Source organism: Topomyia yanbarensis, chromosome 3 (assembly GCF_030247195.1).
Source record: "Topomyia yanbarensis strain Yona2022 chromosome 3, ASM3024719v1, whole genome shotgun sequence".
NCBI lineage: Eukaryota > Metazoa > Arthropoda > Insecta > Diptera > Culicidae > Topomyia > Topomyia yanbarensis.
Window position 1 is genome coordinate 246,720,176 of NC_080672.1, and position 25,015 is coordinate 246,745,190.

General features: G+C 37.2%; 1 protein-coding gene and 1 pseudogene across 1 annotated transcript; one reads left to right on the forward strand and one right to left on the reverse strand.

Annotated features, from left to right (window-relative positions):
* Positions 1 to 1,700: 1,700 nt before the first annotated feature.
* LOC131687839 (uncharacterized) lies at positions 1,701 to 2,728 on the reverse strand (annotated as a pseudogene).
* A 16,514-nt stretch (positions 2,729 to 19,242) lies between these two features.
* Positions 19,243 to 24,664, forward strand: LOC131691341 (suppressor of cytokine signaling 6). The gene is made up of 2 exons (XM_058977655.1): positions 19,243 to 20,032; positions 20,875 to 24,664. The coding sequence occupies exons 1-2, from the start codon at positions 19,347 to 19,349 to the stop codon at positions 21,167 to 21,169; spliced, it is 981 nt and encodes a 326-aa protein (XP_058833638.1). The 5' UTR covers positions 19,243 to 19,346; the 3' UTR covers positions 21,170 to 24,664.
* Positions 24,665 to 25,015: the final 351 nt, after the last annotated feature.

A 25,015-nucleotide genomic window follows, 5' to 3' on the forward strand; every position in this document is an offset into this window, starting at 1 on the left:
GGTTGCCAAAATTTTAAAAAGACCAAAGATTGATCCAATGTTGCCAATCCTCTTTACGCAACTCTACTATTAAAAACTCTGGATTATACATATACGAAATTGACAGTCAAATACACATCATATCAATGCACTGAATGCGACGAAATACACAGATTAATACACAGATAATTTCCAGTACAGTGCAGATCAAACCGTATTAAATAGTGATAATTATCGACCGATTAACATAGAAATAATCATGCGATGGGTCCTGATTAAACAGAGAGAAAGAGCAAAATGTCCCACTGAATGATTGTTTTATTTTACGCTTGAAATGGTAAAGAAATTAAATTGTAGTGTAATACAAAATGTTCAAGGATTAGAGCAGGAACTATTCGATCATCTTTATGGGAGAATATGCTGGCGATCGGAGCACTCTGATCCTGATGCCGATTCAGCGATGCGGTACTGGATCGCAGAACTGATCGTTTACTTATTGAACCTACTGGATCTCCTCTTGCTGTGGATTGAGCATTTTCTTTTCTTCCTTCTTGTACCTTTTTGGCATCGCGTCGTCTTTGAGCGTAGACCCGACCTTTCGCTTGCTGTACCATAGCGGTAAACAGCTTGTCGGAAGTAAAGGTTATGTTTTCTGAAAACATTTTAATTAAAAGTAAAACTTTCTTACAAAGCAGACTGACTCACCGATAATATGTTTAATGAAGTTCAAATTTCGTATATCTTCTGCTCAATGGAACCCCGATGTTACTTCATCAGTTATTACCGCTCGTAACCATTCTTCCTTCTTGGCACTGTTGACGACATTGACTATTTCCTTTTTTATATTTTCCGTTTGCCCTGAGCTAAAAAATTTTTGAGCTGCTGCAGCAATTTCCTCTTTGGCTCGGATGGGGAATGTTCCCTTTTCCGGCACTTTCGCATTTTGTTTCATGAACTCGTTTAGTTCTCCTAGCTGATCACAACACTATGCCAGAAGATTCCGAGTGGCTCGTTGATGCGCTTGCATATCTCGTTCCTGTTGTTCCACTGACGAAAGAAAACTCTTATTACATATGATCAGAATAACATGAAATAATATGCTTACCTCTATCGATTCTCGAATGAAGCTGAGCGAATTCTTTCTCCAGATATTTTCGAAGGATTATTTGGTCGCTCATCCTGATTTTTTCTCTAATAAAATAATGTAAACATAAAAAATGCTTAGGTAGAGTTAATCGTATCCTAAATGTAACAATGATATTATTAGAAAACTATCATTGAAAGGCAGTTTCATTAGCTTTTCACCCAAACTGCTTAGATCAGCAAACTGATCTTCCTCGTCCATCTTTGTAGCAGACCATACACCAATTTCCATCGAATCAATGGGCTTTCGAAAAAATGGTCGCAATCCCGAAAATTTTTGAAATACTATTCCGCTACGACCCTCGATATCTGCGAAACAGATCACCTTAGCTGGAGTTCCACCAATCAATACGCAGTCATCTTTGGTATTGCCACGTAATGTTATTAAAATAACAAGAACGATACGCAAAGGCACAGCCAAATAAACTGCTTTTTAGCTTGAATTTTCCGAAAAACTGCTTTTGATGCGCATTTTCCTAGGCTAGTTTATTTTGTTCAACTGTTCGCTTATGGAGCTGTTGTAGAAGATGATGGTTCTTCGATAGGTTTCGTTTAAGCTCTTGCATAAAGTTTTCATATCAGAAAGCGCTTATGGATGGAAGATTTCCGTATAGTTCAACATAATCGGGCAGATGGAGTAGAACATGCACGTTATGTGTTAGGCTATTTAACCCGTAAACCTAGAAAACTCTTGCACAAACTCTCATAAAAAGTTTCGAGCCAATTCTATCTGCTTAGTTGTAGAAGTTCTCATGGACAGCAACCGAAGAGCGCAATAATACAGTAAGAAATGTTCGTGCTGTTCTTTCTCATAAAACTGTTTGGTGATTAGGATACCTGCATAAGAATCATATAATCGCAATTCTGTTGCTTTGAAATGTGGAAGCTCTTCAAAAGCTTTCGGACATCGAGCGAATTCTTGTGGAATGAAGGCTCCCAGATCAGAGTAGAACCGTCCAGCTTGTTCTCGGACAGACTTCTGTAATCTCTGGCCTGAATAACACGGTCTTTTTAGTTTCCCCAACATACTCGCCAGCAACTTTTTTGTAACACCAAGGTGGCAAGCGTGCATAGGATCAATTCCTAATTGCAGAACCATATCCAAACCATTTATCACTCAAAAACAAAACTTCGCCTGCTTCAACGGTCATTTTAAATATGTTTGTAGTTGGGACTGTGGTCACATTTGAAATTATGGCGCCACTGACATATGAACAAGCATATGGGGGATAGACCACTAGTGAAAAATTGTTCGCAAACCTGAGGGGTAACCCACCAGTAAAAGTGTTTGGGACTGTGAATAAAAGGTGGAGCTAGTGTTCTGGGAAAATTGTCGGATCGATGTTTTTTGAGGGAATTCTCTCATAGTGTTATGTCTGTTAGTCTGTGGTGCTACACCGTTTTCCGATAGCTCATTAACTTCCAACACAAAATCAGCAAGGAAATCGTCGAAGTTAGAAGGCTCTATCAAACCTGAATAACATCCAATGACAAAGGGTGAGATATCCCGAACATCGGGAAAAGCAGCAAGAATTGGCCACAAACACCTGTCATTCTTTGCCATGGGAAGTCCATCAATATTGATGTCAAGAATGATTTCCAGCATCGCTGAAACTATTGAATCTTGGGCGAAATTGTAAATAGTATTTTGAATACCAAAGTGAATATATTCACAGGGTGCAACTTTTTTCGGAACTACTTTATCCATTGGAATTTCCAGTAAAGTAGATCGTCACTTTGGCACGTCCAGACCTTCAGTTCGAAGGATATTTAATAAACACTTTGTGGCTTCGACGCTTAGGTGAAACTGGGACACAAAATGAGCAAGATTATACTTCAGGGGAATAGTAGTTTCCTCTACTGATGTGTCCAATATTTTTCCACTGCCATTAACACCGCATTCAATTTCAGGACTCTCTTCCAAATATTGTTCGAATGAATTTTCATTTGCGATTCCAGATGTGCAAGGCTCATTGCTTTCGGATCCGAACTCATCCGAATGGTTTTCCGGATCATCAGAATCCATGCATTGCCGATAAATCTGGTCGTACTTCTTAAATCTCTCTGCTTTTTTCGATTTCTCCATACACTCCATCTACTGGGCATTTTAAGTGTTCCTAATCAAATCTTATATTTCCACTTGCCTTATACTTTGCACGAATTCTCTGTTAACAACGCAAATAAAACTGTGAATATAAGCTCCAGCACTTGAACTATAACCTCAAATTAATCAGCAACAAGAAGCAATACTTTGTTTACCGATTCCTCTAGTGATTTAATCAGCTGGCAACGAATACTGAGTTAATCTGCCGATTAGTAGTTCGAGGAGAAACATACATCGGCACTCATCGATTTGGTATGAACTGGTAGTTGAATTGATATGTCGACTAAATTTGCAACCGATTTCGTCGGTCTATCGCGCAATCTTTCAACTGTCAAATTTTCTATAGACTTTTCTACGGCTCATGTACGTACACGTCACATGACACAAACACTACATCACTAGCTGGTGGAAAATAATAAACAAAGACGGCAAAATCAAATGGGATTGTTTTCAACCAGGAAGCTGCAGTAGTGTTCGTGAGACCGGGCGACAAGAACTCAATGGGGCAGGTTTATTGTAAGGTTTTGACTTCTTACACGCAACGCAAAATACATTGCACGCAACGCAAAATACATTACGAATTTCTATTTTGATGGAAAGCAATAGTAGATACAGAACACTAGATTAAGATTGTCGCTGGTGTTCCCATTGTCGAAGCATGTTTGTTTTGTTTTCGGTACATATCTGTCAAAGTATCGCACGTCTCCTTGGTAAAAGTCTTTGATCCACATTCTTGGTACATGCAGAAAAATTTGGCTTGTTTGTAACAACAAACTGTTTAGTTGAGGTTCAAATTTGTAAAATGCAGAGTTTGTATATTTTTCATTTCTGTCTCTTCTTTGATGTTTATGCATTCAAGACCGAAAATGTCTAATGCATAACACTTACAGCAGAAAAACGAGAAGAATACAGAAAAAAGATGTGAAATTTTCAATGAATCAAATTTGTAAATGGCATACTATTGCAATTTTGAAACACGGCGGACGAATTTCAGAAGATTTCACATGATATTTATAAATGACAGATAATTTTATGTGCTGCTATTGCAAAAAATCATGTGTGAAATCAATAGATTCAATATTTTCTATTTGGCTTATTTGACATGGTGTTCCTACTACTGATGCCAGCGACAATCCTAATCTAGTGTTCTGTATCTACTAAAAATGCATCACAAGCAGGGTTAACATATTCACAGATTTATCTGTAATGTCACAGATTTTTTTTCATAATTTTTGCTCACAGATTCTTTTTCACAGATCACAGATTTTTGGCATTTTGAGCAAAATTTCACAGATTTTTGGAAATATTGAGATTTTCAGATTTTTTGAAAATTTATCACAGATTTCCACAGATTTTTTTCCTTTTTTAGTCATCACAGGTGGTAAAAAGATTTTTTTGATAGAAACACGGATTTCCATGTGGCATTCCTGATCACAAGTGATCTGCCCCTAGGGTACAAACGTACCCCACGCGTTTGATCGGAATTTTCACAGGTAAAAATGCAATCAAAAGAAATGTATAATACATCATTTTCTTCGTTTTTTAATTGCGAAAACAGCTGTGAAAGTATGGAACTTATTGAATCAATGCTACATTAATTGGTTTGAACAAAAAAGTGAAAGAATCGCAGTATTGACTTTTTTCGCAAATTTCAACCGATTTGAAAAAAAAAAACCAAATGATGCTAAAAGTTGATAGAAGAAATGCTATAAAATAAAATTCCGATATTTTTTAAAAAAAGTGCAATTATTTGGAAGCGTGAAAGTTTAAAAATCGAGTTTTAGAAAAATACCACGAAATGGGGAGGAAATTGAAATGAAAAAATATCGCTGAACAGTAATACATTGGTAACAACTGTCGTGGCCGGAGCTGTTGAAACACAAATTGCGTCCGTTCTCGTCAACTTCCTTCCAAAATCTGAAGCTTGGTTATCTGTCACAACAATCAAAGCTTGCTCATCTCATGCTCATTGCATTCAAGTCGTCGTTACAGTTCGGTCGCATTTCCATTTGCGTCGTTTAAAGTTTAACCGTGCGTGTTTTAATTTCCATTGTTTTCATTTATCATTGCTGCGTAAGTAAAACATGCCGTGCGCGATTAATAATTGTACAGTGAGTGACGACAAACATGTGTGGTACTGCCATGGATCATGCGGGAAAAAATTCCACGCTGCATGCGTTGGTGCTCAGAGGAATCATGAGCAAAGAATACTAACATACATGCTGCCAATATGCTACGAGTGCCAGAAGCGTCTCGTGATGGAGTTAAATTTCGATAAACTGTACAGACAACAACAAGAAGCCATCAACCTCAACAAGCTAGTTATGGAGTCGAATCACAAACTCACATCCACATTTAGCAACTTCAATGTCCGAGATGGATTTGAATGTATCGAAATGCTCTTAAACGAGTTGAAAGGCGAAATTAAAACAACTGCAGCTAATCATAATAACGCGGTTGCACACATAGCCAAAACCTCGGAGTTGTGGAATGAGCTGGCTGCTTCCAACAAAACTGGCAAAACTGATGTCGTTGCCACAAAAAATCACTTAACATCATTATTCGACATATCGATGAAAGCTACGAAAAACAACATTGCAGCCTATGTCAATGAACTGACCACCGATATGACACGCGAGTTGAAACAAATTTGTTCAGAAATTGAAAAGGTCAGCAGCGTGATAACTGACATGGCTAACAACTGTTCGGCTCAGAATATGAGTTATGTAAACCCAATATTTACGGATGATATTATCGATGAGTTAAAGCAAATTTCTAGTGCAGTAAACTCACTGGAACAAAAGACTGCTGCTTCACCCGCAACAGATTCCTCCCCTAGTTTAGAGGCTGAGATGTCCGTCGAGGCAGCCAGTAACTCAGGCTGGCGTTTCCTTGGCAACTCTAAGGTATGGAAGGCTGATTGGTCCGAATACGAGGCACGTAAATTGCGTCGTCTCAATCAACAAAAAGCGGCGGAGAAAGCAAGAATAAAGAAGAAACGGAATAAACAGAGGCCCGCTAATGCACTTGACACCACCCGTAATAATAATACTAAGCGTCGCAAGAATCACGGCTACAAGCACCACACAATTTTCGACAAAAATAACGGATGTAATTACAACCACAGCAGATTTGCGTACCACGATAACAAACGCCGCGACATCGACAATCTTCCGTTGGATAGAGAGCTACTGGCTGAGGCAAAGAAACGTTTTTCGAGGCCACCTTCAACTTCGTTCAGACCTACCATTGCATTCCAGAGAGGCGATGTTTTAAATCCGTGCCCTACCGACCAACCTAGCACCTCACATCGAACAGCTGCTGACACACCTATGTACCCCTCCGGAATTGGCGCCTGTCAGTGTTTTTGCCGCTATCGACGCGCTCATTAGAGCAAGATAATAATGAATTGACAAATCATATTGCGATTCAAGATTTAGAAGAGGTAGAGCTAGGTCTAATTAATTCCCATTCAACTAACACTTCTCCAAGAGAATCTCAGTCAAGAACAGAAATCCTGGTCTATTGCCAAAACTTTAACCGCATGAAAAGTGCAGCTAAGATGAATGTGATTCAAAACAAAATATTAGGATGTCATTATTCCGTAATTTTAGCAACTGAGACTAGTTGGGACGAAACAGTGAGAAGTGAAGAAGTTTTCGGGAGCAATTACAATGTATTTAGGGATGACCGTGATTGTCATGTATCTGGTAAGAAGTCAGGAGGGGGCGCTTTGATTGCGATTTCAGCAAAACTAAATGCAGAAGTTATCAAAACTATAAAATCAAAAGAATTCGAGCATGTGTGGGTGAAAGTACATGTTAAAGACGAAACTCACGTTTTCGCTTCGGTGTATTTACCTCCAAATTTTGCTCGAAAAACGACTTACGAAAAGTTTTATCATGCTGCTGAATGCATTATTAATAGTCTTTCCCCGCACGTAAAAGTTCACATATATGGCGATTTCAATCAACGCGGTATTGATTTCATACCAGATGCTGATAATGAGAGCATCCTACTTCCTGTTGTAGGGGAAAATGAAACTTTGCAGTTCATTTGCGATAAATCTGCCAGTTTAGGACTTAATCAAATAAATCACATAAGAAATCAGCGACATTGCTATTTAGATTTATTAATGACGAATATAGACGAAGACTTCTGTGTAACGGAATCACTTACTCCCTTATGGAAGAATGAAGCTTATCATACAGCCATTGAGTTTTCTATATTCTTGCATGTTAACGACAGACCTGGTGATAGTGAATTTGAGGAGGTATTTGATTACGAGTTCGCTAACTATGAAAGCTTGAGGCAAAAAATTAATGCAATAAACTGGCAAATGATTTTAAGAAATGAAGAAAATGTGGAAGCTGCCGTAGACATCTTCTACAAAATATTATTTGAAGTCATTCACGAAGATATACCATTGAAAAGAAGAAGGCGTCACTATAACTCAAAACATCCCATCTGGTTTAATAGAGAAATCAAAAATTTAAAAAATCGTAAGCAGAAAGCACACAAAATCTACAAAAAATACAACAGCGAAGATAACTTAACAAACTATTTAAATCTATGCGATCAATTGAACCTTGCCATTGATATCACGTTTGAAGAGTACAATGCAAGAACAGAACGCAATATAAAAACTTGCCCAAAAAACTTCTTTAATTACGTAAAAACTAAAATAAAATCGGATTATTTCCCAACAGAAATGCATCTTGATGGAAAGGTAGGCGATAACTCAGAGGAAATCTGCAATCTTTTTGCAACATTCTTCCAGGAAGTTTACACTACATTTTCAGAGAAGGATCGAGAGCGTGAATACTTTTCATTCCTCCCAGAACTTTCAAGAGATATTAACATTAAACAGATAAAAGTACATACAATCATGGATGCCTTAAAAAACTTGGATAGCTCTAAAAGCCCTGGACCTGATGGCGTTCCACCGGTGTTTTTAAAAACTTTGTCAATAGAACTAACCGCTCCTTTATTTTGGCTTTTTAACATGTCTCTAGAATCAGGTTGTTTTCCTAAAACATGGAAAAGCTCTTTCCTAGTTCCAATTTTTAAAAATGGTAAAAAATCCGATGTGCGTAACTATCGTGGAATAGCTATCATCTCGTGCATTCCCAAGATTTTCGAGGCGATTGTTAATGAAAATTTATTCCACCAAATCAAGAACAGAATTACCCATGTGCAACATGGTTTTTTCAAAGGGCGTTCTACAAGTACAAATCTACTCGAATTCATTAACTACACATTAACAGCAATGGATAACGGAAACCACGTTGAAGCTCTTTATACAGATTTTAGCAAAGCATTTGATCGCATCGACATACCCATGCTACTTTTTAAATTAGAAAAAATGGGGTTTGAGCCAGGACTTCTTACATGGGTACAATCATATTTTACAAATCGTGAACAAGCTGTTAGATTTAAAGGGATAAAATCAATCCCAATTCAAGTTACATCAGGAGTCCCTCTAGGGTCTCATTTGGGCCCGCTATTCTTTATTTTATTTGTTAACGACATTTCCTTCATTCTAAAAAATGTAAAAGTTCTTATATATGCTGATGATATGAAACTATTTCTAGAAATAAGAAATGGTGAAGACTTTCAGACATTTCAAAACGAAGTAAATATATTTTATACATGGTGTAATAAAAGCCTGCTGAAACTGAATGTAAAAAAATGTAATTCCATAACATTGAGTAGAAAGAATAATATACAGAACAATAGAATCTTATTGGGAAATCAACAAGTAGAAAAGTGTGACAGAATAAGAGATCTAGGAGTTATTATAGATTCCAAAATAACATTCATAGATCATTATAACACAATAATTAACAAAGCAAACAGCACACTAGGTTTTATTGAACGCTTCTGCTATAATTTCCAAGATCCCTACACAATAAAAACATTATATGTAGCCTATGTGCGTTCAACACTAGAATATTGTAGTATAGTTTGGTCGCCTTTTTCAGCAATACATGCAAACCGGATAGAATCAGTACAAAAGCAGTTTTTGATGTTCGCTCTTCGTAAACTAGGTTGGACTGGACTACATTTGCCATCTTATGAAGCACGGTGCATGCTAATTGACATTCAAACCTTGAAAGATCGTCGTGAATTTTCTATGGTATCATTTGTAAACGACATTGTATCACATCGTATTGATTCAATCGAACTTTTATCGAAACTAAATTTTTATGCTCCTTCTCGACAACTACGTAACCGCAGCATCTTTTGTACAATTCGCCATCGCACCAATTATGCCAAGTTTGGCCCTTTAAACCAAATGATGAATATTTACAACAAACATTGCGAAAGCATTGACTTCACTATGTCGAAAACAAAACTTAAGCAGCAGTTTAAAGTAAACCAAAATTTTAACTAGTGTTAAGTTAGTTTAATAATTATTGTAAGAAACCGGTCTACATCTGATTGACGACTTGAAATAAATAAATAAATAAATAAAATCGATAAGTTAATAATATTTTTTCATTTCTACTTGCTTATATCCTACACCTTCCTCATCTTCTACTCCTTTTGTGAATGTGAATTAAGGATGCAACATCTGTTTAATAACGTTTTTGTGTGACAGTGATACAAATTTTAATAATGCGAAAAATTCCGACTAATATAAACGATGCAAGCAATTTCATATGCAATTTTTGATGTTCGCTAATTGATTCGAATGCCTTTTACTTTTTGTTTTATAGTACAGATTTTGCACTCTTTATATTTTAGTATTATTTGAACATTATTATTAACGTTTTAATGCTCATTGTATTACCTTCTCACTTCTATAATATATACTCTTCACTTTTAGTTTTTAATATTCACCCTTTATTTTACTCTTTATCTTTTACTCTTTAAACTTTAAGCCTCACTACGGTTTATTCCTTATATTATTATCTTTGCGTTTTCTTTACTATGCGCTTTACTCTTTACTCGTTACTCTTTGTTCTACTTTATTCACTCTTTACTATTTTTTTTCTCTTCTCCTTTTTAGTCATTATTTTTTGGTCTTTACTTATTACTTTTTTGCTCTTTAGTCCTTGCTTTTGCTCTTTAGTCTGTACTCTTTATTCTTTACTTTTTATTTTTTACTGTTAATTATTTTCATTTTATTTTTTGTGCTTTACACTCTACCAAGTCGTTGACTCTACCCTTTACTCTTTGCGCTTTACTGTTTATCCTGGTTCATTTACTATTTACTCTATCATTTACACATAATTCATAACACTTCTGCTCGAAAATATTTCTTTACTCTTGCTTCATCGTGCGATCGTCCATTAATCCGTCATAGCATCATATGAGATCTTCATCCCATTATAGTGCGTTTCACCCTTTACTTTTTGCTTTTTAGTCTTTACTCTTTATTCTTTATCACTTACACTTAACTCTATGCTCTATACTATCTTTCCTTTACTCTTGGCTCTTAACTCTTTACCATTTACACTTTACTCAGAGCTCTATTCCTTGTCAATTTCTGTTTACTCTTCACTTTTTACTATTTACTTTTTAGTCATTACTCTTTACTCATATTTACTCATTACCCATATTTACTCTTCACTCTTTATTCTCTACTCGTTAAGCTTTACCCTTAACTATTTACTCTTGCCCCTTTACTTTTTTACACTTACCTCTTTATACTTCGCTCTCTATATTCTACATACTACTCTGTACACTTTATTATGCAATCTTTTCAATTAACATTCTACTCTTTATTTTTTACACTTTACTTTTTATCATTACTCTACACATCCGAAATTTTGCTTTACTCTCTACTCCATAGAGTTTACTCTTTATTCTATACTCTTCACTCTTTACTCTCTGATCCTTTTATTCTTTACTATTTGCTTTTCACTCTTTACTCTCTGGCCTTTACACATTACTCTTTGCCCTTCACACATCATTCACAACTCTTTAGTCTTGTTTGATCGAGCCACCAACCTTCAATCCGTCATACCATCAAATGAGATCCTCATCCCATTTCGGCAACTGATCACCGATTCTCACTCAGCATAGTTTGGTTTTCTATCTCTCTCTTGCAGTGTCAATCTGTAAAGAAGCAACTGCGTTCGTTCGTGCATCGTGCTGTAAACTCATTTCTCCTTTTATTTCTATTTGACCTGCACGCAAAATAATTACCCATATTCAATTCTACGAATTATTTCTTTATTTTTAATCAAGACTAATTTTTCTTTTTAAATCGTGCCTTTTAATGAACTAAAATAAATTTTTGAGTTGGATCAACCGTAATATTTATTAAATTAATCTTACAGGTTTTGTTATCTGTGTTTTTCGAAGATCAACAAAATTATTCTTTATTTCGAATAAATAAGTGATTGAAGTAAAAATATGCTACTGATTGATTCCTGCATTATTTTGACAATGGTTGAGATTGCAAAGAAGAGGTAAAAGTTTTTTTTCTCCAACGAATAAGAAAGTAATTTATATTTGTGTATTACTGTGTTGGAACACGCATTGAAAATCGCCATTGCATCGCTCGTGGAAAACATGCAGGAATCGATACTTTCGACTGGACTGAGTACTGGCCAATCATCAATTTGCACGAGCTGTGGGCAATGTCTCGTAAATGAAGCAGAATATCACCAGCGGATTACTGAAGACCTCTACGTGCGTGCTGATGAACCACAATATTGCCAACTAAAGGTAAACTATTGAGAGTTTCTTCTTAAGTTTCGTAAATCTCCCACTGATCCAGGACACGGCAACAACCGTCCTCGCGCTGCGTACGCTGGGACCGTTTAACTTAATGTCAGTTGGCCGTTGTTCGTATAGTGGTGTGCGGTTTATTTGTTTATTGCGGATATTATGAATATCAGGAAATACAAATCAAAGGCGTTGATGCATTCTGCCATAGTGTCCCGGAAAATATAGATTTTTGTTATCATACTGAAGTTGATTCGAATGTCTCAGGTGGTGGGCGATGTTTGGAATAATATGCCCTACAGAATATAAAACCACGTTCACAAAACAAAATTAGTTTTAATTCAAAATGTGAAAAGTATTAATTTGACCTTTTATTACATTTAAAATAATCAAAGGTACAATTTGAATTGACAAAATTGTTTTTTTGATTCAATTTTTAACATTCATTAATTCAAATATTTGTAGCGTTTAAAATAACAAAACGAAGTTATTAAAACAACAGAATTGTATGTTTATTTCGATTGTTGTTATGATGAGACCAACAAAATATTTTTTGGACTCAACTTTTTTCTATGTTTGATCCAATAAATTATTAAAAGTTATTTCAATAATTATTTTATTTATAACAACATACATTTTTTATTGAACACAGAACAACTTGAAAAATTTGTTGTTGTAACCCTTATATTATTAGAGATTAATAATTATTTTTCTGCGTGTGTGTTTGTCAAATATGAAAGAATCCCCTATTTTACCAACCCAATACAAATGCCACAACCACAGATCAGTTCCACTCTGGCATAAATTTCCGATGCACTTAAAAACCTTAGAAGGTATAAATGTTGAACATTCATTTTTCTGCTACTGGTCCATCTTCAACAGCAACGAACAGGCACTCTCGTGATATAAAGGTTAACACCAATTTAATCTTGTTTCTAAAACACGACACCTTATGTACGGTGCAGAAGCTCAAGAGCAAGCACCTTTGCAAAACAAGAAGAGACCGAGTGCATTCTTTCGCTACTTTCGCACACCGCGTGCGCGAGAAAATGAACCCATGGCAACGAGCCATGACAATCTTGTGATACGGAGAGGGATTGTCAATTCAATCTATCAATTTCTTTGCTCCGCTGCATTCCCGCTCAAGGGAAATATTTAAATCACTCATACACACTCACATGTTTGCAAAACTCCCACTCGGAGAAACACAATCTTAATTTCGCTTAATTTCCGAATGATGCCATTTCCGGAATTGCACCAAAGAAAAAACTTCCCACTCAGAGGACGTACTTAAAACGCTAATATTTGACCACTCGAGGCCAAATCATTCCCACACAAAAGAATCAGTTATGAAAAGCCACTCAGGACCAAATTATTCCCACACAGAGGAAGCATCAGCCACTCGAGGCAGAGACACAACCGACATTTTACTGAATTTCGGATAGTAAAATATTAATTGCCACTCGGGGTAAATTTCTCTAAAAAATCACGCGACAAGTTGTTCAGGCTTGTCTGCTCTTTTGTTCAGGGCAATAACACACTTACTCGGGAGCGTTTCTTGCGCCATTGTCGTGACCGAAGCTGTTGAAACACAATTTCCGTCAACTTCCTTCCAAAATCTGAAGCTTGGTTATCTGTCACAACAATCAAGGCTTGCTCATCAAAACTGGATTATAACCGCACTGCGCACTTAGCATTCTTCCATTTAATTCTTCTCATAGACTGGTTAGTTCGACTGGTCTGTCTATGAAGGTACCATTTCTATCACTTGAAATACATGTTTTTTGACAGCTCGCAGTTTTGAGATCACTCGCACTTTAAAAGTGCGGAGTCCAGGTTGGTGGGAAGTGCGCAATAAAAATAATGCTTATATCCTACAACAACAATTGCAACGTTACTGTTACAGCAGTTACTGTGCGCAAATTATACTTGCGAGCTATTGTTTTGAAAAACTATGAAAAATAAACAATAAAACAATAAAACACAGCAAAAACGAGAACGATTTCTTCAAATTAAATGAAATTAGTTAAATAAATGAGTAAAAACAATTATATAATACTAATGGTTACTAACGTATTAAAACAACCAGTATTTAAACTGTCACGAGTCACATTTCCACTAACAGCACGCAAGCTGACGAAACGCTAACGACAACCGTACACTGGGGTACGAATGTACCCTACACCTGCTTCCACGAAGGCTATAAGCAAACTGGCTATATCACCACAGACTAACAGACATAACACTATGAGGGAATTCCCTAAAAATATCGATCCAACAATTTTCCCAGAACACTAGCTCCACCTTTTATTCACGGTTCCATACACCTATCAGGTTTGGGAACAATTTTTCAGTAGTGCTATATCCCCCATGGTGGGTTATGTTTCAGAGTACCAACTCTTTTAGCAAACTGTTAGCTTTAAGCTAAAAATAAGTTTTATTTAGCGTTTTAATTAGGTTTAAGTAGGGTAATTAAATTGATTAAACTTACAATTTTGGTTGACCGACAAAACTGAACGGAAGGTGTGGTCGCCCTTTGTTTCCTCGCTGCTCAGACAACGTAATTCTCCTGCCTGTTAATTATTAGTTGTACATATAGTTCATAAGTTTTAATTTAAGATAAATACATTGCAATCCGTACTACTTACTATACGTACCATTAGCTTTAGGATATACTGATATACTTATTACTACCGCAACAGCCGTACTTTAAAATTCATTAGAGATAACTGGATATAATGTACTGAGGTTATGTAAAACTGCGCGGAAACTTGATTTTTACTGTACTGGTTTGCTTCTTCTGCTGCATAACGTTTCCTCGCGAAGCTTTACTGTCAGCAGACCCGTCGACGTCAAATGAAGCGTTGCGCTCGGTAGCGTCGCCGCAGCGAGGGGTCTCGTCGGCACACCCCATATGCTTCTTCATGTCAGTGGCGCCTTAATTTCAAATGTGGCCACAGTTCCAGCTACAAATATATTTAAAATGACCGTTAAAGCGGGCGAAGCTTTGTTTTTAAGTGTTATGTCCGTTAGTCTGTGATATCACCTTTTCTTACTCCTACTAGGAACTCTAAATTGAATTCTGATTAGGGTCCCAGGTAGGCAAATGCCGAATTCTCGTCTTCACGTGGCTCCAAAGAAGGTCTGGGGTACATTTGTACTCCAGTGCAACGTTCTAGGACTAAGAAAAGCAATTAACCAGTTTCTAAATTTGAATCAAATTTGGTAGTTTCGTTAATTATAATTACGCCAATTGCTTCTCTCGGCAACATTGTGTATTGTAGCAACATATCTAAACATGAAAAAGAAATTGGCTGCACTTCCAACAAGCGAGGGCGGCTGGATGTTGTTGGCTCGAATCAAAACTTGTCGAAAGTAAATAAAGTTCATTTCGTCAAACTGACGCTCAAGTGGCAAAATCATCAGAGTTCAACGGGGTGCTGTAGCGTTGCAGAAATTTTTTCATCTCTCAGATTAAATTTTAGGAAACTTCCCAGTTGAGCTCAGCCGGAATGCTGGCTGATTCTAATTCGTATCCAGCTTTTTACGTGCTATAATGGCGGTCTAAATTATTCAGTTCGTAATACGTTTAATGACCCTATTTTGATACTAATCATTTACGTCATCCGCCCAGTAAGATTAAGTCATCCTACGATAGTCCAATGAGTTGGATATTTATTCAATGAACGCCCGACATATTTATCTGGGCGTTGCTGTCAAGCTGGCGTAAACCTACGTAAACGATTATTGACAAAAAGGGCAATTAAACGTATTACGAACTGAACAATTTAGACCGCCATTATGGCACGTAAAAAGCTGATTCCAGTTCCCGTGACACAACCAATTCTAGTTAGAATCGGTTGTTTTACTGGAGTCGGAATACAAACTGGAACCAGCCAGAATTCCGGTACATTTCCGGCTGAGCTAAACTGGGACGATACGGCTTAGCCACATAACCGAGGCCAAGGTAATAGCATTTGGATCCCACGGGCGAGGTGGCCGCCGTCGCAAGCAAGCGAACCTGTGATCCATTCGCTTGCCCGGCTTACTCAAACATAGGGGCTATCCCTAGTTTAAGTCCGACTGAGCAGTAGCGAAGTCGGACAGCAGGCGCATAAGGTTAGTTATGTGGTTTTTGCTTGAAGCGAAACTGAGTCAGTTTCAAATCCCAACTGCTGTCAAAATGTATGAACTGACAGCGGTTGGGGTTAAAACCTGACTCAGTTTCGGGTTCAAGCGAAATCGCCATTAGTAAGTTTGGCCATTCATAAATAACGTAACGCAAAAATTGCCCAAAATTGACTTTGGAATGATTTGGCCTCCCCCATGTAAAGGCCTATTTACACCCTCGGTGAAAATGAACGTGAACTCGATGCGCACCAAATTGTTTTTTCCAATATCTCACTTATTAGTACATAGAAATTGATGAAACTGCAACTAAACTATAGTACATTAATGTACTTAGCGAATCCATGCACAATTATTCGATGTAATTAAATCAATGCAATAATATTCATATTCCCCGATAATTTTAAATATTCCACGGTGAAATATGTTCGCAGTGGATAATTTAAGGCCTATTTACACCCTCGGTGAAAATGAACGTGAACTCGATGCGCACCAAATTGTTTTTTCCAATATCTCACTTATTAGTACATAGAAATTGATGAAACTGGAACTAAACGATAGTACATTAATATACTTAGCGAATCCATGCACAACTATTCGATGTAATTGAATCAATGCAATAATATTCATATTCCCCAATAATTTTAAATATTCCACGGTGAAATATGTTCGCAGTGGATAATTTACTTGTTCACCGGGAGTGTAAACGCGACGATGGGCGAAATTGATGCGGAGTGGTGAATATAAATGTCATCGCTGTTCACGGTGAACGTTCACCTTCGAATACCAAATTGCATTCTGACAAACTGTAAACTGCCAGTTGAGCGTGAAATCGTTGTTCGCTGATGAAACTGTTCACGACGTCGTCCACCGTGAACAATGGAAGGTATTCAACACATGTTCACGTTCATTTTCACCGAGAGTCTAAATAGTGCTTAAAGCACTATTTAGACTCCCCGTGAAAATGAACATGAACAAGTGTTGAATACCTTCCATTGTTCACGGTGGATGACGTAGTGAACAATTTCATTGGCGAACAGTGATTTCACGTTCAACTCGTAAGCACTATTTAGACTCCCCGTGAAAATGAACATGAACAAGTGTTGAATACCTTCCATTGTTCACGGTGGATGACGTAGTGAACAATTTCATCGGCGAACAGTGATTTCACGTTCAACTGGTAGTTTACAGTTTGTCAGAATGCAATCTGGTATTCGAACGTTCACCGTGAGCAGTGCTGACATTTATATTCACCACTCCGCATCATTTCCGTCCACCGTCGCGTTTACACTCCCGGTGAATAAGTGAAATATCCACTGCGAACATATTTCACCGTGGAATATTTAAAATGATCGGGGAATATGAATATTATTGCACTGATTCAATTCTATCGAATATTTGTGCATGGATTCGCTAAGTATATTAATGTACTATCGTTTAGCTCAATTTTCATCAATTTCTATGCTTGATAAATGAGTTCAAGAGTACTTATTCAAAAGGTTCTAAGTGACATTGAGCTCGAACTGAGAAAAACGAGGCTGAAGTTTCATGGACCTAAAACAAATCCCTATTAGAGAACAAATATGTGTTTTGATTAAACAATTATGTCAATATAGTCTAAGGACTATGCTCTTTGGGTGAATAATACTAAAAACATGAAATGTTTAGTGCTAATGCAGTTTTTAAGCGCTTTAGAATGATGCGTCCTTTTGAAAATTAAAGGACCTTTCACATAGGTCTTTTTTCGGGGCTAAGAATCATACGACGCCGCACATAAGGCTTTTTTCAGCAAAGGTAGCTCTTACGACGAATATTGAATTTCTTCAAAGTTTTCGACAAAATGAGCACCGGAATACGAATGTTCTTCATTACTATGGTAAATAGTTGCACTGGATTTAACAGAAGTCTTGCAGAAAAAATGCGGGAAACTTTAGTTTATACTAACAAACCATTGGCTGGAAGTGGTTAAAACCAACGAATGGCATGTTACTTTAGAATAACTAAGCTTTCCAATTATCTTTTAATTTACTATACTTTCTAAATTCAACTTCGAAAATAAGTCGCATGAACAGAAGAAAATAATTTCTTTTATTTTGATGCTTAGGACGTTTTTACTAGGTACCTGTGTGCAGTGGGAAAAACATAGAATGAAATGAATCTTGCGTCGTTTTTGCATGGCGCCTATGAACAGTTGCAGAGGTTTTGAAATATTTCGCGCATAGGTCCTTTCAGTTCAAAAGGTCTCAAGTGCAAAATTTCAAAATATGATCATGAAAACTTTGCGACTTTTTATATAATGCTTGTTATTTTGATAAATACAGGGTATAATGAGTCCTGGTTTTCGGTATTCGTTAGCTATGTTGTAATGACATGCTGCGCTGCAAATAACTCAGTTTGTTAACATTTGTCACTAAGGACCATTTGAATCAGCACTCTTGAGTTATTGGGAAAAAAACAATTTGGCGCGCATCGAATTCACGTTCATTTTCACCGAGGGTGTAAATAGGCCTTAACAAATTGTCACAGATTTCTCTATCCCCCCCTTCCCTATTACGTAACAAACTCCATGAAAAAAAATTTCTTCAGAAATAGCATGTCACGTAACGTTCTAGCTTACTCCCCCTCCCGCATATGTCACAAGATGTCACAATTTCTCGGACCCCCTCCCCCTAAAAGCGTTACGTAATTTATGAATGGTCCCTAAGCGATGTGGCTTAGCCACATTGGGTGGTGTAATCAGAATAAAATTGGCAAGGCTAGCGAAAAGTAAACACAAATCTTGAGCGTTTTTTCAAAACGTCATATCTGCAATGAGTTACTCTCTGTTTATACTTTCTCTTTCGATTTTTACGGCGTCACTATAACACTTTTCACTTATTTTACAGTGCAGATCGAAAGACGTTGGTTTTAGCTAGCATATTATGCAAAGAGCTGAGGGATAAATGTTAAAGTGACCGAATTATTAACAGAAGAGAAAGTAAACAAAGAGAGTAACTCATTGCAGATATGACGTTTTGAAAAAACGCTCAAGAAATGAACAATCAAATTTAACCTATCGTCAATTGACATTTCGACGAGTTTTTATTCGATCAAATAATGTGGGCTCTGAAACTATCGTCAATTGACATTTCGACGAGTTTTGATTCGAGCCTATAATAGGGACCCCATTTGAAAAAATTATCTGGCATCTCTGCTTTCATCACTCGTATCGTTCCGTTCCTCGTTTACTGTCAACAAAAGGATTTATAAAAATAATTTGAATCGTATATATTTATTCCCATAAATCCACAAAATTAATTTACCTAAAGAAATGGAAGAACAGAAACAAAGTGAGAACATGTACCGATTCAAGTGGTTCATGTCGTTATCGAGAAAAAAGTCGACTAGATTAGATGGATCTAAAGATAATATCGGATGTTCAGATAAAATGGAAAACAGTAACGGAGTATTTTTTACCCTGCGTAAACGATTTCAGAAAAAACTTACATCTATTAAAGTTAAAGCATATGAACCTGACCTAAGTGCGGGTACAGTTAGCGGTAATAGCATTTTGGAAAGTGGTCGATTCACAACCAACTCCTCGGGATCATTTGGTTGCAATGACTTTGCACGTATTGTCATCGAAAGACACACACAAAACCCTATTCGATTCTCCTCCCCGAATGCTAACATGTCTGTGATACCAAGCGGAGATATCCCGACAAATCCCTCGCCTATGTTACGATCTGTTACGGTATCAGTTTCCAGACCGGATACAGCTTGTGATACTGTCACTAGTTTAGATACAATGATGGAAGAGATAAGAGTTGAACTGCTCAAATATGGATGGTACTGGGGAAAATTGACACGTGCAGCGGCGCAAAGACGTCTTGCCAGACAGGACAACGGGACTTTTCTTGTACGAGACTCGGAAACAGAAAAATATCAATTTACCGTCAGTTTCCGAAGCTCAGGTATCACTCTGCACTGTAGGATTGATTATAAAGATAGTTACTGGTAAGTTTATGTGGTGGTTTTTTACTTCACCTATAAGTGGAAAATCTGTTTATCTTTTAGAAATATGCTAGTTCAGTGTTGTAGGTTCAAAAAAAGGGCGGAAAGCAAAAATTGTAATAATCAATAATATTAAATAATAATGATGTGCCCCGGACATGAGGTTTTTGGCGAAGCTAGCGTAATACCGCTAGGTCACATAGCCGAGCCGAAGGAACAAAAACGGCGCCAGGATCCACCGGAGAAGGTTATCGTGTACTTGCCATCGAAAACGCAAGCAAATCTGTGATCCACTCGTTTGCTTGATATGCTCAAACGGCTAGTTAAAGTCCGACTAAGCGGTAGCAAAGACAGACGGCTTTCCCAAAAAAGCGATTTAGCATAGCCACATTAGACAAAGGCAATATTTTATTTTTGATGAATACAAAATATTGTCCTACTAACATTGCCATATGTCACATCGCTTTTTTCTGAGCGCTGTCCAATTTCGCTGCCGCTCAGTCGCATCTAAACTAGCCATAACCCCCATGTTCGAGTAAACCCTGGAAAACAAGTATATCGCAGGTTTGCTTTTGTTTCCGATAGAGAGTACGCGACCACCTCGTGTGGCGGATTCCGGAAATTTCGCATTACATTGCTTTGCCCAAAATTACTAAAATTTGAGCATTTCACTTCCTTTTTATGAATAAACAACACTAAACTATAGCTATATTACAGTTCTAAACGAAAAACGTTTTCCGCTTGCAGCGGAAGCAGTTCCTAAAGTAAACCATTACCGTTCATGTCAGTCCCCTGCTAAAGTGAAATATTAAAGAAATATTTATACTATTTCTTCTTCCAAATAGGTCTTTTTCAGGTCTAACAAATCCGACTCAATGCGAAACAATGATCGACTTGATTGAAGATACTATGAAGAAATCCGAGTTTGGAATGATCGGATTCGTGAAGCAAACATCCTCGCTTACTCCACCTTTTCCGGTTCGTCTGACGAAACCCATCAATCGCTTCTATGAGGTGTCCTCGTTACAGCATCTGTGTCGATTCATCATTCGACAACGAATTGATACGCATAATATTCACAGTTTGCCTCTGCCAAGCAAGTTAAAGGACTACATTGCGGAACACTTTTATGACTTGTAGATAGGGTAAGGTTATTAAACAAACGTTAAAAGACGAATCGCAATTTTGATGCTACCAGATCATGAAATAGGAAATATTCAATGAGCTGCTTCTTAAATAGAAAAGATTCAAACGTTTATAACTATAAGTTCTCCAGCGCAATATTAAGTAATATTGTTAAAGTATGTAGTAATATGTTAAAAAACTATTTCTTCAGAGCAGTAACATCGTTAAGTTTTTGCCTTTCGATCACCTAAAACTCTCAAGGCAATGCTGGGGTAAGACGTGCACTGCCCATAATCGCAAATCACTCCCATGTTCTATAGGATTCCCTGTCTACATGCGACTGGCTTGCGATTCAACAAAATATTGTTTATACTTGCTCTATTCGTGTCCGCATAGTTCAGTTACTTCGGTTGAGGTCACGATAGTTCGACATGTCAATGAAAAATGTAACCGGATTAAAACATTAACCTTAACATGAGTGGGATGATAGGTCATTGTGAAAACTTTCTGAAAAGTTTTAATATGGGTGTACATTCAACTTTGTGCTGCTTCTGAATTTGAATTGCTTAAAGGTTGCGACAAACTTAACAAAAAAAATCAAGAATTTTTTTCATTACCTCAAAACAAATTGGCTAGCGACAAAGTTCACTTTATTATTTAGAAAATCGGTTACACCCCCATGTCAATACGATGGTAATGTACATTGTAAAGTATATGAAATACGTGGATCTCTAATTTTCGCAAGTGTACTGTTTTTTTACGTCTACTCAGGTCAGTAGTCAAAAGTTCAAATGTACAAATAAACGTTCAAGTATCTGCAGAAATCAAAAGAAATTTTCTAAGTCAGTCGTTTGTCAGTTTGTTAAATTTCAAGTCAATCAAAAAAAAAATACATTTAAATGAAATTGCAGGTAACTAGTTAAATGACGAAGAAAAATATCTATTGGTTTTAGCGGAGCTACACTGATAAGTGAACAAAGTTTTTGATAGTTGAATGCCTGTTTGGAATACAAGTTTTTTAATGACATTTTCGTTTTTGAAATCTTTTATTGATTCTATTAGCATGACATGTTACCAACTGCCATTGGTGCAGTAGTCTATTTTGAGAGCATGTCGTTTGGCATAAGTTCGTTTGACATAAGTTCATTTGGCATAACAGCAGCATAATTTGACATAATGATCATTTGGCATAATTTGAAATATACATTGAAATCTCTGTTATATTAGGCGTTGACACAAAATGTGGCTACGTCACATCGCTTTAAGTATGGTGCTGTCCGACGTCGTTCTGCCCCTATGATTGAGTAACCCGGGCCAACGAGTGGATCATAGGTTTACTTGTGATGGTCGCCGCTTCCGACGGCGGGTCGGAGGCCACATCGCTTGGTCTCGGTTATATGACAAAGCCAAGGGCTGTTTGGTATACAAATTCATAGGATTGAAAAATATATGTACATACTTGCCAGAAACATAAGGTTGATTCCTTCTTTTAGTCATGAGTTGTGCATTATATTTGTATACCTAATAGCCCTCACAAGTAGCCTGGTGATCCACTCGTTTGCCCAGTTTACCAAAATTTAGGGGTCGACTCCTTCTTTCAAACATGAGCAGTTCTTTGAATCTTCATGCCAAATAAGTTCGCAAGCAACCTGTTGAACTTCTCATTGGCTCGGTTTCTTTAAACATAAGAGTTGATTCATCTTTGAAACATAGCCCTTGGCTTTGTCTCATAAGCGCAGCTTAGGAACAACTTGACAGCTCCCATATATTGAACTCATAATTGTTTTGTGGTGATTTGGTAATGTCATGGCGGTTCGAATGGACCAATATCTTAAAAAGGCACATCCCATTTTTTATTTTGCATATCAGTAAAAAATAAATTATTTAAACACTTCTATCACCAAATTTATTTCGCTGTTCAAAGTAGAAAGTGTCCTCGTTCCACCATACTTAAACAGAAACATATTCACATTTGATTCCATTTTGAATCTAAAAAATCCAAAATAAAGCAAATCGAACTTCGGAAATACAAGAGGATAACTTTCAAATTCGAGTCACTTCCACTTGTATTGGCTCGAATTTGAAAGCCATCTTCTAGTATTTCCGAAAATCTTCGGGATCGAACCAATATCTTTCCAGACATCAAATCCTCCATAGAAACCCAGAAGCCGTTTCGTTAGGTTTCTGTCAGACCGGAACCGAGTAAAACACGGGAATTCTAATGGGAGCCGTACCAAAATCATCGTAATGTCTTCCGGACAGAATGATTGCAATAGTCAAACAAAGCTCTGGCAGAAGTCAAGCGAAATTGAAAATCTCTAGCAGCATTCTCGTTAAAATCGGGCGCTACCGGTTTGTTGCTAGAATTCTGTTAAAATGCATACAAAACAAATCAAAAACCAATTTTTCTAAATGTGTAGAAAATTCTACATATATTGTTTATATTCCCGACCAAAATACTAGCATTCTTGATGATCTTAATAAATTTGAAACAACTTGTCATAGGTTCACGATTTGTTAAGCTTGTTGATTTACTTTCATTTGCCAAAATGTTTTTCATGTATATTTCTCAAGAAAAAAAACACCAATGATTTACCTATTAGGCACTTCACACAACAAGAAAACAAAAACATGTTTAGGAAGAAAGAGTCGGTTTCTAAAAACAACGACTTCCAGCAAAATTTATAATAAGATTTATGTAACTTTGTTTGTGTTTTTCAGTTAGTGATAAATTTATTCTCGAATAATAGTTTTCTTTATCTTTCGCTTTTCCCTTGGAAATATTTCGTTTCGTTCTTGTGGGTGAATGGAGTCTAGTTATGTGAGGTATGCAAACTAGGCTCGATGGAACTATCCAAGTCAGTCTTGGATATTACATACATTTGGAGCAGCATCAGATGTTGCTTCAAGCTGTTCTCAACTCCTATTCAACAGTTTTCACGCCGCCACCCGCGTTACGGCTTGGTAAGGCTAAACTGGTGTCGAAGGGGGTCAATTGGGGTTGTCTGACGCAGTATTGAGGGTCACATCATTAGCGTTTCTGCGCTAGAATCGACAGACAGCCTTAATTGATTATAAGATCAGGGACTATATTTAATGTGGTAAATAATGTCTTTTTTTTGTGAAATCCTAAATGCCTTCAAGGGGGTTTGCCTGGTCCATAATGTAATGAATACGTATATTGACTAGAACAAAGATAATCGAATTCTGTTATAAGATAGAGATGAAACAGCACAGTTGTAGGGAATGTATTCGCGAGTAAGGACTAATACTGCTAGTATGCTTACCGGTTCAATTAATAGTCGATTCATCCGCTTCGGGCCTAGGAGACAAAGAGGAGATTAAGAAGAGACAGAAGCGGATTTAATGCGAAAATTGCCAATATGATGTTGACCCCAATGCGATGGTAGGATGATTTTCCATAGGATGACAGACTAGATGACACGACGCTACACGCTCTAAACTTGTGCCAAATAGTATGTATGTATGTTTTTTTAGTAATGTTACTTTTGCGCCCTTCTTCCCCACGGAACTACGTCATCGTATTACTCCGTGGGGGGGGGGGGGGGGAGTGGGGGGGTTTCGTTGTTATTCCGTCACACCTCTTTCTTCTGCTCTATCTCAGAGCCTCGCTTGGTTCATGGAGTGGCTCGACCTATGAGCTTTGATTTAACTCTCGACTTTTCTCTTGCTTGTTGTCTCCATCTATCTACGTCGCCGTTTAGCTCTCTTCCCCGTGAGCGGTTTAGGTGCTGATTCATTGAGCCATTTAGCACGTGTTTCCGTGAGTCATTCAGCTCCGGCCTTATCACGATCTACTTGGATAGTCCCCAACGATGAACTCACACTCCTCCGACCGAT

Coding starts and splice junctions, on each gene's coding strand:
- LOC131691341 (XM_058977655.1), top strand. CDS start 19,347: ATGGAAGAACAGAAACAAAGTGAGAACATGTACCGATTCAAGTGGTTC. Junction 20,033..20,874: donor GATTATAAAGATAGTTACTG/GTAAGTTTATGT, acceptor TCTTCCAAATAG/GTCTTTTTCAGGTCTAACAA.